At 48.8% G+C, this 16364-nt stretch overlaps 1 protein-coding gene and 1 long non-coding RNA gene across 4 annotated transcripts in view; one reads left to right on the forward strand and one right to left on the reverse strand.

The window, feature by feature from the left end:
- The first annotated feature begins 490 nt into the window (after positions 1-490).
- On the forward strand, positions 491-14244 carry LOC125097074 (uncharacterized). Its single transcript, XR_007126482.1, has 3 exons — positions 491-538; positions 13937-13939; positions 14119-14244. It is a non-coding gene; the product is annotated as an uncharacterized LOC125097074 (long non-coding RNA).
- Positions 7752-16364, reverse strand: part of UBE4B (ubiquitination factor E4B) — a 128036-nt gene continuing 119423 nt past the window's right edge. For all 3 annotated transcript variants that reach the window (XM_047724476.1, XM_047724475.1, XM_047724478.1), the window contains 3 exons: positions 10171-10345; positions 9460-9606; positions 7752-9132 (listed from right to left, as the gene is read on the reverse strand). In XM_047724476.1, the coding sequence (XP_047580432.1) occupies positions 9071-9132; positions 9460-9606; positions 10171-10345 (384 nt within the window). In that variant the 3' untranslated portion in view covers positions 7752-9070. The remainder of the gene's footprint in view (positions 9133-9459; positions 9607-10170; positions 10346-16364) is intronic.

Raw genomic sequence — 16364 nt, forward strand, 5'->3', positions numbered from 1 at the left:
ATTAAACTATGGTGTTTAGGAATATATACCTAAGTGACAAAACCATACAGAAAGGTTCTGGTTACCGTAAAAATCAGGGTAATGCTTACCTGTGGATGGGGCTGGGCGTGGGAAGAACAGTAAATGGGCTTCTGGGATAAGGAAATGTTCTGTTTCTTTGCCTAAGTGGTATTACACCAATTTAAGCTTTATAGTAATTAATACATTTGTATGTCTATGTTTTATGCATTTTCTAAATAGGTATAATATTTCATAATAAACAGGCAGGGGGGAAACAAGGACAAAGAAATATATACTAGGCAAATATCAGCCAAAGTAACAAACACCAAAGTAGCAATTTTATTTTATTTTTTTTAAAAGATTTTATTTATTTATTTATTTGACAGACAGAGATCACAAGTAGGCAGAGAGATAGAGGGGGAAGCAGGCTCCCCGCTGAGCAAAGAGCCTGATGAGGGGCTCGATCCCAGAACCCCGGGACACGACCCGAGCCGAAGGCAGAGGCTTTAACCCACTGAACCACCCAGGCACCCCCAAAGTAGCAATTTGAATATGAAAAACTTCATCACAGACAGAGAGATGGCAAAAGGAAAGGTAATCAAGAAAATATAATTACGGGCGCCTGGGTGGCTCAGTGGGTTAAGCCTCTGCCTTGGGCTTAGGTCATGGTCTCTCTCAGGGTTCTGGGATCGAGCCCCGCATCGGGCTGTCTGCTCAGCGGGGACCCTGCTTCCCTTCCTCTCTCTGCCTGTTTCTCTGCCTACTTGTGATCTCTGTCAAATAAATACATTTAAAAAAGTCTTAAAAAAAAAAAAGAAAATATAATCATGAGTGTATCCTTTATCGCATCAGTTCAGAAGACACAAAGCCATTAGTGATAAAACCACAGGGAGAAGGACGAAAGTGAACAGCTGCGATGGACATTTGTCGTGGAGTCTTGAAATAAACAGATCAAGCCGAAGCCAGACAAAGAAGTAAGCAAAAATAGAGGGGATTTCAGTAATACAATCAATAAGCTGTAAATAATAAATACAAGTAAAATTCTATACCTCATAAACAGAGGACACACACTGAGCTACGAGGGTCACAAAACTTAATCACATGCCAGATAGATTCCCAAGGAACAACACCACCTGGACAATTGTCCTCAGAGCGTGGTGCCGTAACCCGGCAAATACTTCTCAAATGGACTGAAATACAAGTATAGACGCGTGTATACTCTTGGATCCTCCAAATCCATGGCTACGGGTTTAACTTCACGAATGTTTGCACGCGCGCCGAGATGATGTGTTCACGAGTTTGCTGGCGGTGGAGTTGCGGGAGCCAGTCCCAGCTGCGACCAGCTGATGTCTTATCAGTAAATGGCGTGGTAATAAGAGGGTAGAGGCACTGCTGGGAGAGTGGATCCTGAGGGGTATTTTACGTGAAAAAAAGCGAGGTGCAGCCGGGCGTGGGACTGCCATTTCCCCTGAGAAAGGAAACCAGGAACAGGGCAAGGGCATGGGAGGCCGGGGTGGGGTGGGGTAGAAAAGAGGAGGCAGTCTTTTCCCTCAGTCTTCTTTAGGTTTTGGTTTTTTGTTTTTTTTTTCCATCTTGAACTATGTGTACCTGTTTCTTATTCAAAATATTAAATTAGGGCACCTGGGTGGCTCAGTTGTTAAACGTCTGCCTTCGGCTCAGGTCATGATCTCAGGGTCCTGGGATCGAGCTGCATAGGGCTCCCTGCTCAGCGGGGAGCCTGCTTCCTCCTCTCTCTCTGCCTACTTGTGAACTCTGTCTGTCAAATAAATAAATTAAAAAAAAAAAAAGCAAAAAACAGATCACAACAAAGATATCCGAGAGAGAACAGATGGCAAGAGGATATTCCCAACATCTAAAATGGACTAGGGAATAAGTTCTAGAAAAATCCGCAAGAATGCCTGTAAAACAGCAAGAAAAGGGGCAGGAAAACAAAAAGGTAAGAATTGTCCATTCACAGAAGGGAGGGGGAAACCCTGTGGCTGACGCCTGTTTTCTAAGACTCTGCAACGAGATCTCTCACCCACTTGCTGCTCTTGAAACGTGACACTGACATCCCTCCCTGGAGCGCCGGGGTCTCTGCTCCTCCCCCAGAACCTGGGCGGGCCTGTGCTGGCCCTGGGCTGTCAAGACCAGTTTCTGCCTGGCCCTCTTGCAGCGCTCGCTCTTAGAACCTGGACACCAGGCCGCATCGGGAAGCCAAAGAGCCCAGAGAGGCCCCAAGTAGCCGTTCCAGCCGAGGGCCAGATGGAAGGAAGCGTTTCAGGTGACTCAGTATGGAGTCCCGGAGTGAGAATTGGCCGCTGAGCGTAATTTACCCCAGAACCATGACAATTGATAATGAATTAATAGTGGGTGTTTTAAGCCTTTAAATTTGGGTGATCGTTTAGCAGCAGGAATTAGGTCCTGGAAGCAGGTGAAACAAAGCTGAACACATGTGGCCTTGGCTTTGAGACTGAACACTGGACAGAAGACGGGGGTGCCTTGAGGCTGCTGGTAGTTGGCCTAAAGGGCATCAAAGAGGCTTTAAAGGAAAGTGAGTAAAAGTTATTGGAAGCCAAAGGAAGGAGGCCCCTTCTCATGCGATGGTGGAAATCTTGGCAATGCCGTCGTCCAGGCCAGAGGAAGAGTATACGTGGAGGAGGGAACTCAACGATCAAGGTCAGGAGATTGCCAGGCAAAACCCTGAACGTGTCTCTTGGCTTCTTCTTGTTGCCTCCAGAAGCCGCTTAGATCTTTAGAAACCATCACATACACGGACAAGAACGTGACTACAAACCCCTGTAACATCTCAGCAAGATTTAAGGACTTCACGAGAAATCCAAAATAGGCAAGAGTCAATCCGGAAGAGGTCTGTGGGTGTAGCTTTTAATAGAGTCAACTCCAAGGAGATTCATACCAAACCCACCAAATCCTAAGGGAATTGTTTTGGAGAATGTACCTCTGACTTAGAGGGAGGGCGGCAGAGAAAGCGCGATGTAGAAAGAGACTTCTGAACCCAATCTCTGTTTACGGACAGGAAACAGACTGAGACGTGTACTGCATACTTGGTCGCAATTTGGTTTTGTTATGGACAAGGGAGGAAAGGTTCAGGGGCAAAACCCAAGAGCCCAGAGGGCGGAGCTGAGAGGCTTGGTGAACAATTAGTAGGTTGTAGGACCGATTCCTCTCTAAGGAACTGCGACGGGTGCCAGCGGGATTTCAGAATTACGACGGACCAGTGACTCTGGGGTTCCCGTTTTCCAATGTTTGGAATAGGAGCATCTATAAGGATTTTTCCACATCTGTCCCATCACTGCGTGGTGTGTGCTTGCGTGCGTGTGTGTGCGTGCATGTGTGTAGATAACTTGTATCTTTAGTTCACAGAACTTTAAATCAAGAGGAGTAGCCATCCAGGGACTGGACCTAAAGAATCACATCAGAGAGACTCCCCTGCCCTTGGACTTGTTCTGGATGATGAGACGTCGGACGTCAAGGGGATGCCATAATGGGATGAAGTCTGGGAGTCTTTGGGGGGAAGAGATGGATGTATTTTGCATATATGGAGACTGTAAATTGTCGGGGGGAGGGAAATGTGCAAGGTGACCCGAACAGTATCTCCCATCTCAGAAGCTGTTCTGACAGTGTGAGGCTAACAACCTTCCTGTCACGTAGTGGCTTCTACATTCCTTCCCTTTACATCCAGGCCGGCTTACGACTAAGGCAGAAGTCACACTGTGTGACTTCCAAGCCTCCATTGTAAAAGGTGTCACAGCTCCTGTCGGGTCCTCTTGGATGCTTGTTCCTGGGACCTCCAGAACCAACGGAGATAAAATCACCGTTACCACATCCCGCTACTAAATTTGGGGTGATCTGGTTCTGCAGCAGCAAATAAATGATACAACCGGAATGACAACTACGTGAAGAGATCATTCATGCAACACACGGACTGAGCACTGACCCTGTGCACCAGGCGTCCTTCCAGGTACTAAAATCCTGCCCTCCTGGTAGTGGTAGTGGGAGGAAATAGATTGTAAAGAAGTCATATCTTAATTTAGTGAATGATAAATGTTAAGGTGAAAATGCAAAGAAAGGGAATAGCAAGGGACAGCAAATAGTGCAATTTTATTTTATTTTTAAAGATTTTATTTATTTATTTATTGGACAGACAGAGATCACAAGTAGGCAGAGAGGCAGGCAGAGAGAGAGAGGGAAGCAGGTTCCCCGCTGAGCAGAGAGCCCGATGCGGGGCCCGATGCAGCACCCTGGGATCACGACCTGTGCTGAAGGCAGAGGCTTAACCCGCTGAGTCACCCAGGTGCCCCAAATAGTGCAATTTTTTTTTTAAAGATTTTATTTGTTTATTTGACAGAGAGAGATCACAAGTAGATGGAGAGGCAGGCAGAGAGAGAGGGAAGCAGGCTCCCTGCCGAGCAGAGAGCCCGATGCGGGACTCGATCCCAGGACCCTGAGATCATGACCCGAGCTGAAGGCAGCGGCTCAACCCACTGAGCCACCCAGGCGCCCCAAATAGTGCAATTTTAAACAGGAAGGACAAGGAAGGACTCAGGGAGGTGATAGTTGTGCAAAGACCTAAAGCCATAAGGGGTTTGTGTACTAGGTGGATATCCATGGGAAGAGGATTCCTTGCAGAGGGAGCAAATACAAGGGCGCTTGCAGTGTGGGGGGCATGCCTTCCGGTTAGGGAGAGCAGGAGGCCAGGGAGGCTTGGCAGCTGGAGGAAGGGGGAGCTGTAGGATGTATGCTCAGAGAGATGATGGAGAGGGAGCGTGCCACCTTCTAGGTTACTATAAAATCTTTTTTATTTCTAGGGGACTGGGAAGCCATGGAAGGTTTGAGCGTGGACACTTAGTCAAGTGGCTTTTGTTTGTTTGCTTCTTGGTTTTAGTAATCTCCACGCCCAATGCGGGGCTTGAACTCATGACCCGGAGATCAAGAGTTGCATGGCCCACCAACTGAGCCAGCCAGGTGCCCCTGGTCTTAGGCAAGTTTTAACAAGACCGCTCCAGCTGCTGTTACGAGAGAGGAGAACAAGGGGGGGACAGGGAGAGCAGTCAGCAGGCTATCGCTGCAAGCCAGGTCACTGCTAAGGCCTCAGACCAGTCACACCCGTGGGCCTGGTGAAGAGTAGCTGAATTCTGGGTCCGTTCCGCAGGTAGAGCTGAGAAATCCATGGGCAGAATGGGTAGGAGAAGAGCACAAGAGAGGAATCAGGATGACTCCCAAGGTTTTGGTCCAAGTGATCGAGAAGGATGGAGTTGCCATTTAGCATGATGGGGAGACAAAGAGGAGGGGGCTTGGGGGTGAAACAGGAACTTAATTCAGAACTCGGAGGGCATCAGAGAGGACTGGTGTACGCAGCACGGGAGAGAGGCCTGGGCTGGAGATACAAACTGGGGCTCGGCGGTGAGTGGCTGGCAAGCCAAGCACTGGGACTGACGTTATTTCACTAGTTCCCATGAGGGTTAGGTCTGGAGCTGACCCCAAGGCCAAAGCCCCTTCCAGAAGGGCATGCTGCTTCTCTGTAGGTGGTTGGGCATTCTGAGGCTGGGCCATTCTGGGATACTGCCACACAGCAGGAGTGTTGGAGGGATCAGCCTCTGAAGTCACGTGGCTTAGTGTCACGTGCCCGTCTCACTGACACCATCTCCGCCGGACAGTTGTTGAGGATTAAGTGAATTATTACATGAAAGACTGCCTTGTGCCTAGAATATGCCCACAAAAGACAAGTTACCTACAACCAACGTGGTTTCCTTTGGCCCAACACCAGTGGATATCAAAGCCAAGTTCACAGGCCACTGCGGAGGTCTCCTTCTATTGAAAACTTAACCTCGTCAGACCAGGCCTCTTTATGTCTCCTTTCCACGCCAAACAAAACACGGTTAAATCCACTTCTTTCTGTATCAAATCCAAAGGCTGCAAAACGTGCACAAAATAACGTGCTCGGCTATCTTTTTCAAAAGGTATTTCATCAACTCTTTTTAAAATCCCACATAAGAGTGAGTCACAAAACGAGTAAGAAGTTATTTTAATCATCTCTCTGTCAAGGATTATTTCTCTTCAGCTCATCTGATACTTGGATCTTCCTTCGTATCTGACCATATTTCTTGTAGCCAAGGCCTGCTTTTTAAAATATTTCGGAATTAGGGGCGCCTGGGTGGCTCAGTGGGTTAAAGCCTCTGCCTTCGGCTCAGGTCATGATCTCAGGGTCCTGGGATCGAGCCCCGCATCGGGCTCTCTGCTCAGCAGGGAGCCTGCTTCCCTTCCTCTCTCTCTCTGCCTGCCTCTCTGCCTACTTGTGATCTCTCTGTCAAATAAATAAGTAAAATCTTTAAAAAAAATAAATTAAATATTTCGGAATTTATCTTAGTATCCGTAATTAACCGATTGCATCAAACACAAGTTTCTATAAAATAGTAACCTTGCGACTCTGAAAAATAGAAACATGAATTATCTTGCCCCTAGAAATGGTACAGACAGAAGTTATGTCCTACCCAGCGGAAGATCCTTGAAACCTCTGAATTCTGAGTATTCAAAATGCTGAGGGTACATGGAGGGATACGGTAGCGTCTTATCACATTCACCGGGACGTGCAGACAACAGAAACTGTGCTGTGAAGTCTTTATAATCTGGTTAGAGAGGATATAATAATACATATTCGTAAGATGGATAAACGATTAGGCGTAGAAGCCCCCAAAATATAGTTTTTTAAAAAATTTTATTTATTTATTTGGCAGACAGAGATCACAAGTAGGCAGAGAGTCAGGCAGAGAGAGAGAGGAGGAAGCAGGCTCCCCGCTGAGCAGAGAGCCCAACGTGGGACTCAATCCCAGGACCCTGGGACCATGACCTGAGCCGAAAGCAGAGGCTTTAACTCACTGAGCCACCCAGGCGCCCCAAAACCCAGCTTTATATGTAAGTTTAGTAAAAAGTGAACTAAATTAGTGGAAGTATCTGCATGGAGGGATAACGAATGCATTATATATTTTGATTTACTATCCGTCGGCTCAAGAGAAGTCATACGGGGCTGGGGGCACGGACTTTGGAGCCTGGACATTTACTCTTCCACTAACTGACCGGGTGACCTTGAGCCAGTTACCGAACCTCTCTGCACCTCACACCCTGATTGTGCTTATAAACCACCCAAGACAATAGTTTCGTCTTATTTTTTGAAGATTTATTTTAGAGAGAGCGCGCATGCGAGCAGTGGAGGGGCAGAGAGAGAGAGGGAGAAACTCCTCAAGCAGACTCCCCCGCAGAGCTTGGGGCTTGATCCCAGGACCCCGTGGTCATGAGCTGAGCCAAAATCCAGAGTCAGCGGCTCAAGCCTTGGAGCCACCCAGGCGCCCCAAGAGAGTCGCCTTCTTAGAGGGCGAAGCCATATGTGGGCAGAAGCCTCTGTGTGGCGGAGGAAATGCTCTGCAGGTGCCCACTTTCTGCATTGCACAGGTGCCACGGGCTGGCCTTGAGGGAGAACTGGAGAAGTCAGGGGAAAGGTACTGGCGATGGGGACCACGCTGGGGACAGCAGAGACCGAACGCGACACAGCTCAGCCCCTCGCACACGCAATCGGCGAAATGAGAACCGAGACTGATACAAACGCGAGAAAGTTTTATTTTAAAAATAGCGACTCTTAATTGGCTGCAGACGGGATTCACCACGGGCAGGCTCGCTTGGCTCTGGTTCCTCACCCACCCCTCTGCTTTCCACAAAAAGAAGAGACTCAAAGAAGGTTCCTTCTGAATGCGTATCACCATTTATTGTAGTTTGCGTTAGGAATCGAACAGAGGACATTGTCTGTGGAGGGGGAGGAAAAAGGAAAAAAAGAAAGTCTGTTCTCGTAGCTTAATTTCCTCAAAACACTTTATGGTTTCAGATCCTTTTTTACCCCACAGGAAATGCGAGAATTCAAGTATGTTGAAGTCGGGAGCAGTAATACAAAAAGTCTTATGGTTCTGTGCGTGTGTGGGTGTGTCTGTGTGTGTGTTTACAGGGAGACACGTGTCCCCGTTTCCTGTGCCCCATTTTGCTTTGGTAAGGGCAAGCCCCAAAGGATACGTCTTATAGATGACCCCCTGCCTCGAACTCACAGACTCCGGAGTTGAGGAATTTCTTTTCCCTCCTAGGATAACTGTAACGGTTTGGAACTGCCGCCCCCCGCCCGGCGTGCGCCTCCCCCCAAAACCGTAGTCTTGTAAAAATCCTGATATACGTGAATACTTTTTCCTGCCCTGCAGCTGCTCCTCGGGCTCCTACGAGAGGCCTATGCCAAGGACCAGAGCAACAGGTTCTCTTCATTTTGTTTAGAATAAAAAAACTTTAAAGGGACATTTCAAAAGAAAAAAAAAATAAAAACTGAAATTCGAATTCTGAAAATATCTTGCCTTTTTTATTAATCATGTCATCTAACACCAATTAAAAAAAACAAATATGTGAATATGATATAAAAATACGATCCCAGGATTAACACTTTGTCGCAGGCACGGTTCTCTCACAGAGTATATGTCTGGAGGGCCGGGGGGAAGGAGTATATTTTTTGTTTTTGCTTCTCTTAAAAAAATCCACAGCAGTGCAAGTCGGGTCAGGAAGGGAGGAGGAGGGGGAAGGATTCTTTAGCAGCAAAATGTCCAAGGTTCTCTAATCACAATCAAATCAACGGATATTGGGCTTGGGGTGGGGGTGGGGGGAGACGAACTTGGGATGCTGCCCAGACCCACTGGTCATCAATCGCTAAAAGACTTCCGTTGCAAAAGCCCCAAATGGTGACATAGGAAGACGAGCTTTATTACACAAGCAATCGTAAAGTGTGTCCCTCAAGCTTTTGACCATGTGTGTCACTTAAATATATGTACAGGAATGGGGTTCCTCTTGCCATCCACGTCCTCGAAGGTCTCCACCGTCTGGTCACTCTGGGGGAGGGGGGTGGGGGCTCTTGGCGTCTCCTGCCCGGTGGGGCTGAAAAGCATCGGAAGGGCGTCTCCACCGCCGATGCCGCTCCGCCTGCCTGGCCGGCCTTGGCTGTGTCTCGCGGAGGGTGGGCACGGGGGACGGTTTAGTGATCACTGTTTTGTTTCTCTCTCATCCAGGCGTGAATCTGTTCTTTCAATTCTGGCACTGGGAAAGAAAAGGAGAGGATTAATGGCCCCGGGCTGGAGGGCTCCAGCTAGGAGATGGAGCCCGCGGTTCTATACAAACGGAGAGAAAAGGCCATTCACTCCCCCCCCCACAGGAAGGCAGAGGAAGAAGCGGGACAGAAGGACCAGCCTCCCACAGTGAATCAGAGCCAAGAATGCTTTGTGTCTTTTCCATGAAGTGCCGTAAGCTATGGAAGCTTCTGAATTTGGTACATCGGTCCCTTCTGATGGCTCTCTGACAAGGGACTCGGGCGCCACGGCTGGGCCAGGACGTGGACCCGGGGCCCAAGGCTGCGCCCTCCTCTACCTGGTTCCAGCATGCTCTCGGTCAGCGTCTGCCGGTTGAAGGGGTCTGTGGGGGAGTTGAGCAAGTGCCGCAGGATGATGGAGCGGTCCATGATGGTGCCGGATGGCAGCCGCACGGGGTCGGTCATCAGGGTGTCCATCAGAGGGTCTGCGGAGACAGAGCAGAGCGAACTGTCATCTCAGCGCCCAGAACTGAAGGCGACAATGAGACAAAGCCCCCCTGTCAGGGAAAGGTCTAGATCCACAGACACAACAATCACCTGGCCCAACCAGGCCCCCAAGGGCAGCCAGACGTCGGCATAAGATAAAGACACCCACGGTGCCTCCGGGGGAGGGACGCACCCTTGGCCAGCTAGAGCTGGGACGGGGAGGAACAGAGGCAAAGGACCAGGGCTCTGCAGGAGAGACAGTGGCCGGAGCCCCTCATCTCAGAACCTCCAGGATTCTCCTTTGGAAATACAAATCCCCTCTCCCAAAGGCAAGGCTGGTCTTGGCAGTTCGTGGTCGTTACTTGGTTTGATATCAAGATAAGGGCCCACCCCTTTTAATTTATAATGGAACTAAAAGTAGGCAAACGTAATTTCAGACTCTGCGTCTCCAGGAGTAACTCTAGCACACCATACAAAAGTGAAAAGCACAGACCAATGTCTCTTCATGTTACGTGTCTCCAGGTCATTCAAAGAATTCAGCAGGAGGAGAGCGGCCCACTTGCCTCTGAACTCGTCGGGGGCGTCGCTGTAGTCGATTTCCGCGCGTGCGTTCTTGGCCACGATCTCCTCCACCTTCTCCGCCAGGAGCTTAAACTTCTCGATTGCTATGGTCGATTTGATCCCGGCCTTCCGCATCTTCGAGATCACTTCTTCAAACAACTCTTTGCTGTAGGATCTCTGCCAACGAGGAAAGACAATGTGAGCCATCAGTGTATTTTAAGTAGGAAAAAAGCGGCAGAAAATGCCCGGAGTACGGTCCATTTGTGTCTTTCTAAAAAAGCCCTGAGAAGGTACCGTGTATCTAAACACTCTCACGTGGCTACAAACACATGCTATACAAACCGGAATAAGCCAGACCAGACTGCGCAGGTCAGTACCGCTGAGCAGGACTTCAGGGTTGAGGCAAAGGAGGGGAATTTTTAAATTCTGGAATTACTTTTACAGCAAACATAGATTCTTTTAAAATTTAAATTTCTTTATGAGACAGGGAGAGAGAGAATGAATGGGCAGGGGAAGGGCACAGGGAGAGGGAGAAGCAGACTCCCTGCCGAGCACGAAGCCCGACCCAGGACTCGAACCCAGGGCCCTGAAATTATGATGCACTGAAATCGAGAGTCAGACACTGAACTGACTGAGCCACCCAGGCGCCCCTAAAATTTAAATATTAAAAAGAGAATGAAGGGACGCCTGGGTGGCTCAGTTGGTTAAGCAGCTGCCTTCGGCTCAGGTCATGATCCCAGCGTCCTGGGATCGAGTCCCACATCGGGCTCCTTGCTCGGCGGGGAGCCTGCTTCTCCCTCTGCCTCTGCCTGCCAGTCTGTCTGCCTGTGCTTGCTCGCTCTCCTCTCTCTCTGACAAATAAATCTTTAAAAAAAAAAAAAAAAGAGAGAGAGAGAGAATGAAAATCGCGTCTGTTTGAGGCTTTGAAAGGCACTGTGGCCTGCGACAAGTGTCAGCTCTTTCCCCTAAAGGTCAACATGGGAAAACAACCCAACACGGCTCGTAATCAAAAGGAGCTTTATCCTGTTCATGGTCAGTCTTTCTTCCAGAGCTCTCAGCTCCACACTGTTAAATGTCAGGTGCTCTGCTGAGAGGAGCACAGGGGCTGGTGGAGGACAAGTGCCCATGAAGACCCAGATGAACGGGGACTTGAATTCTGGCTCCACTGTCTACCCACTGGGCGGTCTCAGGCAAACCCCTCTGGGTCCCGGTTTCCTCCGGCATAAAACGGGGGTGTAACACCCACCTCACATGTGCCTAATTCAGATACATCACTGCCGTTTGGAAATATCACAGCATAACCTAATTTGCATTTGTAGCAAAAACACTGGCCACTTGTCAATTCAGTGACAGTGATGCAAACAGAAGAGGAGATGGATCGAGCTTAAGACTCCGAATGAAGGCCTGGTCACTCCTGAGTGGCGCTTCCCATCCAAGGATTCAGACGAATGTCTATGGGGTGAATTCATGTCAATACCCGTATTCTTTTAGAGCATGGGGTTGAAATTCCTCAACCTTTCTTCTTTAACTTCAGTTTCTAAGTAAGTGTACATGCTCGCTTTCTCTCTGTACGCACCCACGCGCAGAGAGAGGAAAGGGCATGCGCTAGTCTCGGCCTGGCAGAAATCCTAAAAGCCATCCTGTCCAATCCCGGAAAGTTCAGAGAGCCTCCAGTATAGTTTTCTGAAACTAAATTACTACACGGATTCAGCAAATACCTTACTTGACATCTCTCCTTCTTATAAGCCAGGAAGCCAAAGCCTCCATCCATCCCTTTGGGGAGGGGCACAGGAGATAAGTGGACAAAAGATTATAGGAAGATGTTGGGAGGCCAAAATTAAAATACTGTGCACAGGTATGTATTGTGGATTGGGTGTTGCGACTGAGACAACTTCACCTTGAACTTCTCTTTGTAACAAGGGGCCACTTGCTATCCTCATGAAACATCATCTACCCTATTTCACAAATGACGACGATGAGTTTTTAACCAACTGACTTGTGCTTACTTCTAAGTCAACTTCTAAGAGCAGTGTGGTGGGCATTATCAGAAATCAAAGGCAACCCATGATGAGGGGACATGGCATTCAGCCTCCTGGAGCAATGGCATCAATGCATGGAGCAAAGGCACATTACTGAGCTGCTGCTTCAAGTCTCATGTGGGTTGGGTCAGAGATGCAGCAAAGATGCTGTTCTTGTCCTCAAGGATCTTACAAAATCATTCTAAAATTAAACACGGAAATACCTACAATCGTGTGTCTGAAAAAGATCTTGTATCCAGAATATATAAAGAGCTCCTACAATTCAACAACAAAATACAAACAACCCATTTAAAAAATGGTGAAGGACATGAACAGCCATTTCTCCAAAAAAGACATACAGATGGCCAAGAAGCACATAAAATTTGTTATGAAAATGTGAATCAGAACCACAGTGAAGTACCACTTCATTCCCACTAGGGTGGCTGTTAAAAAGAAAAGAAAAGAAAAGAAAAAATAACAAGTGTTGGTGAGGATGTGAAGAAATTGAAACGAGACCCCTTGTCCTTTGCTGGTGGGAATGGAAAATGGTGCGGCCACTGTGGCAGACAGTGGGGCAGGTCCTTGAAAAGTTCAACATCGTATTACTGCTAGGATTCAGCACTTCTACTCCTGAGTGGATAGCCCAAAGAATGAAAGACAGGTATACAAATACTTGGTCACCAATGTTCAGCGAAGCACCATTTCTAACAGCCAAAAAGTGGGAACTACTCAAAGGACCACCGATGGATGAAGAGAGAAACCCATCAGGGGAGCTCCACATAATGAGAGACCATCCAGCCGTAAGAAAGGAACGAGGTACGGGACACTGATGAAACTCAAAATATTATGCTAAATGAAAGAAGCTAGACACAAAAAGTAACATATTGTATTATTCCATTTATAGGAAATACCCAGAAGAGGCAAATAGGTAAATCCCGAATTAGGTAAAATGAAGAGACCAAGCAGATCAGTGGCTGCCCGGGGCTGGGGTGGTGGGGGGCGGGGGATGGACGATGCCTGCTTCATGAGTGTGGCATTTCCTCCCGGGGGTGATATTTGGATAAGCTGTTAGAACTGGAGAGAGGTGGAGGTTGCATAACACTGGGAATGCACTAAATGCCACCAAACTGCATGCTTCAACGTTATGTGAATTTCACCTCAATTAAAAAAAAGAAACAAAAAACAAAAAAACAAAAAGGAAAGATGGACAGCAGAAGTGTGATTTCAGATGGGCTTTTTATTCTTTATTTTCATTATTTTACTTTTTAAAGATTTTATTTATTTATTTTAGAGCGAGGGCCCTCGCGTGCGAGCAGGGGGAGGTGCGGAGGGGGAAGGGAGAGAATCTTAAGGAGACTCCGCACCAAGTATGGAACCCAACACAGGGCTCCATCTCATGACTGGGAGATCATGACTTGAGCCGGTTCAAGAGTCACGCGCTCACTTGACTGAGCCACCCACATGCCCCTCTTTATTCTTTATTTATTTTTTTTTTAAAGATTTTATTTATTTATTTGACAGAGAGAAATCACAAGTAGGCAGAGAGGCAGGCAGAGAGAGAGGAGGAAGCAGGCTCCCCGCTGAGCAGAGAGCCCAATGTGGGGCTCGAACCCAGGACCTGGGATCATGACCTGAGCCGAAGGCAGCGGCTTAACCCACTGAGCCACCCAGGCGCCCCTATTCTTTATTTTTTAACAGACCCTAGTGCTAACGGATGGCAGTAGCAGTCCACACAGAGTGCCCGTGAGAGCCCGTCCTGCGTGGCCATCAGTGTAGTGCACGGTCTCCCTAGGGCCCCCCTGTCCCGGGCTCCCTCAGCTCCAGGATAGCTGCCCTCCAATCCTGCTCTGGCGACGGGCTCTCTCCTCCAGTTTGTGAGTATAAGACTCAGCGGCTCTTCACGCCGGTCCCCCTGTCCCCTTTTCCGGACAGTTGTCTTTAGCCCATTCTTGGCTGACCGGGAGAGAAGCTTCTGAGTTTCTTTCCCTGCTGGGCCACCATTTTCTTCTTCCTTGGTCTTCCCGGACATCCCAGATCAAACCAAGACCACTGCTCCCAAAGGAGAAAACAAATTCCCCTACTGTTCCTCTGGAGCTCTCTGGACTTCCAACCCTCCTTCCCAGCCCCCCAAACCCTCTTCTGAGACGATCATCAGGGCCCGAATCAGCTTACAGCCACTATATATGGGAAATGCCCAACAATCAGAACAAACATTACACTTAATACGTTTTCCTGTCCATGGTGACAGTGGCACATGCATATTTGCTTTCCGAGTCTAGCAGAGCGGGGCTCTTTAGAAATTCAAGAAAAGGGGCGCCTGGGTGGCTCAGTGGGTTAAAGCCTCTGCGTTCAGCTCAGGTCACGATCCCAGGGTCCTGGGATCGAGCCCCACATCGTGCTCTCTGCTCCGCGGGGAGCCTGCTTCCTCCTCTCTCTCTGCCTACCTCTCTGTCTACTTGTGATCTCTGTCTGTCAAATAAATAAATAAAATATTTTAAAAAATTAAAAAAAAAAAAAAAAAAAAGAAATTCAAGAAAAGCTATGGGCCATGGTGCAGAAGCTGCGGTCTACGATTCAAGCCTGGTGCCACCACAGGCCCCACCACACTCCACAGGCATCACCGGGCGCTGTCCCCCACTGGGTCTTCACCATCTCACGGCCGTGCTGTGTTTATCCACACTGCAGGACGGTCCTGTTCCCCACGCCTGAGCCGGCAGCCACAGCAAGGCCTACCAGCAACACCCCGCGACTCGACTCTTCCAAGCCTTTTATGGTAAAGAGTGGAAGTCTCTGTGGACTTCTCACACCCCGGCCTCTGGCCGGACTACTGCAGCCTGGCTGCATCCGGCCTACCGTCCAAGCAGACACCCCCATCCAGATGGGGGCATGTCTTCGTCTTTCTCCATCGGACTACAGACTGCCACTTACCGTCCATAGGTCAGGATGTGCAGTATTACGGAGCTGTAGTCTAGAAAAACATCTTTGCAGCCCCCGCACAGTAACTGCAAACTCCTAACCCCCTCCTATACCACCACTCTTTACGGAAAACCCACTTTAGACCTATGTGGTGTTTCCGCTTGTAGGCACTCTGCCAAGACCGACTCTCTTGCTTACATCCAGAAGTACCCACATATGTGAATTATATCTCAGTAAAACTATTATTAAAAAAAATAGTACCTAAAACTCCTCTACTTTACTATCAGTCCTTTGGATGAGAGATGGGTAAAGAACCTCCTAGAAGCCCTACTGCTGGTCGGCCTGAAACGTGAGAGGTATCTGGACAGATAGGGTGAACAAAGATGGAGAGACAGATGAGCATGGGACTTTTTGGGTATTTTAAGTAGAGGGCAGAGAGGCTGGGGGAGTACCTACTCCGGGTCAGACAGCCCGGGTATGAACCCTGCCTCTATCCCATACTCCCTGTGCCACCTGGAGCAAGCAGCTTCAACTCTCTGTGCCTCAGTTTCCTCATGTGAAAATGAGGAACCTAACAGAACCTATACCAGAGGATTTTGTGAGGATTAAGTCAACAAAAACAAGCCAAGTGGCTAAAACTTGGTATTCAACGGATAAGCGTCAGCTCTGAGGACACTGCCATGATGCAGGCCAGAAGCACATGGCGGATGGGGGAGCCCTTTATGAGACCGCTGGAAGTCAGGGGTGGGGAGGTGCTTGGACTAGCTGTGGAAATGACAAAGAATGGGTGTGTCATCCCAGTGGACATGCAGAACAGACAGAGAGAAGCCTGGGAAGACCATGTGAGGTTTGAAACTGGGAGTCACAGTAACAGCAGCACTGACGCGGGGCGCTTGGGAAGCAGACCTGGTCCCCTGCGCAGGCTGGACCCTGGTGGGAAGGTGACGGATCTGTTGCGTGAGGCCCTTGGCAGGACAGGCTAGGACCCCGCTGAAGACGGATCTGGGAGCCCAATCAGCGTTTTTACCCCCAAAGGAAAGAGCTGATTCAGCTTCATTTATACCAGACCAGTTCCCCCGGCCACGCAGGGATTATTCCCATTTATGTACTACAAACTTCCCAAGCCGCAAGCTGGAAAGTGTCGCCTTCCCTAACTCCAAGTGCGGAAAACCCTGGGACAGATGGGTCTGCCGGGAAGTCCAGAGAGACACGAGTTCTGGCCAGCCGGGTCGGCAGTCTGAGGCCCAGGGTCCCCCCAAAAC

The sequence above is a fragment of the Lutra lutra genome, chromosome 4, assembly GCF_902655055.1.
Source record: "Lutra lutra chromosome 4, mLutLut1.2, whole genome shotgun sequence".
Lineage (NCBI taxonomy): Eukaryota > Metazoa > Chordata > Mammalia > Carnivora > Mustelidae > Lutra > Lutra lutra.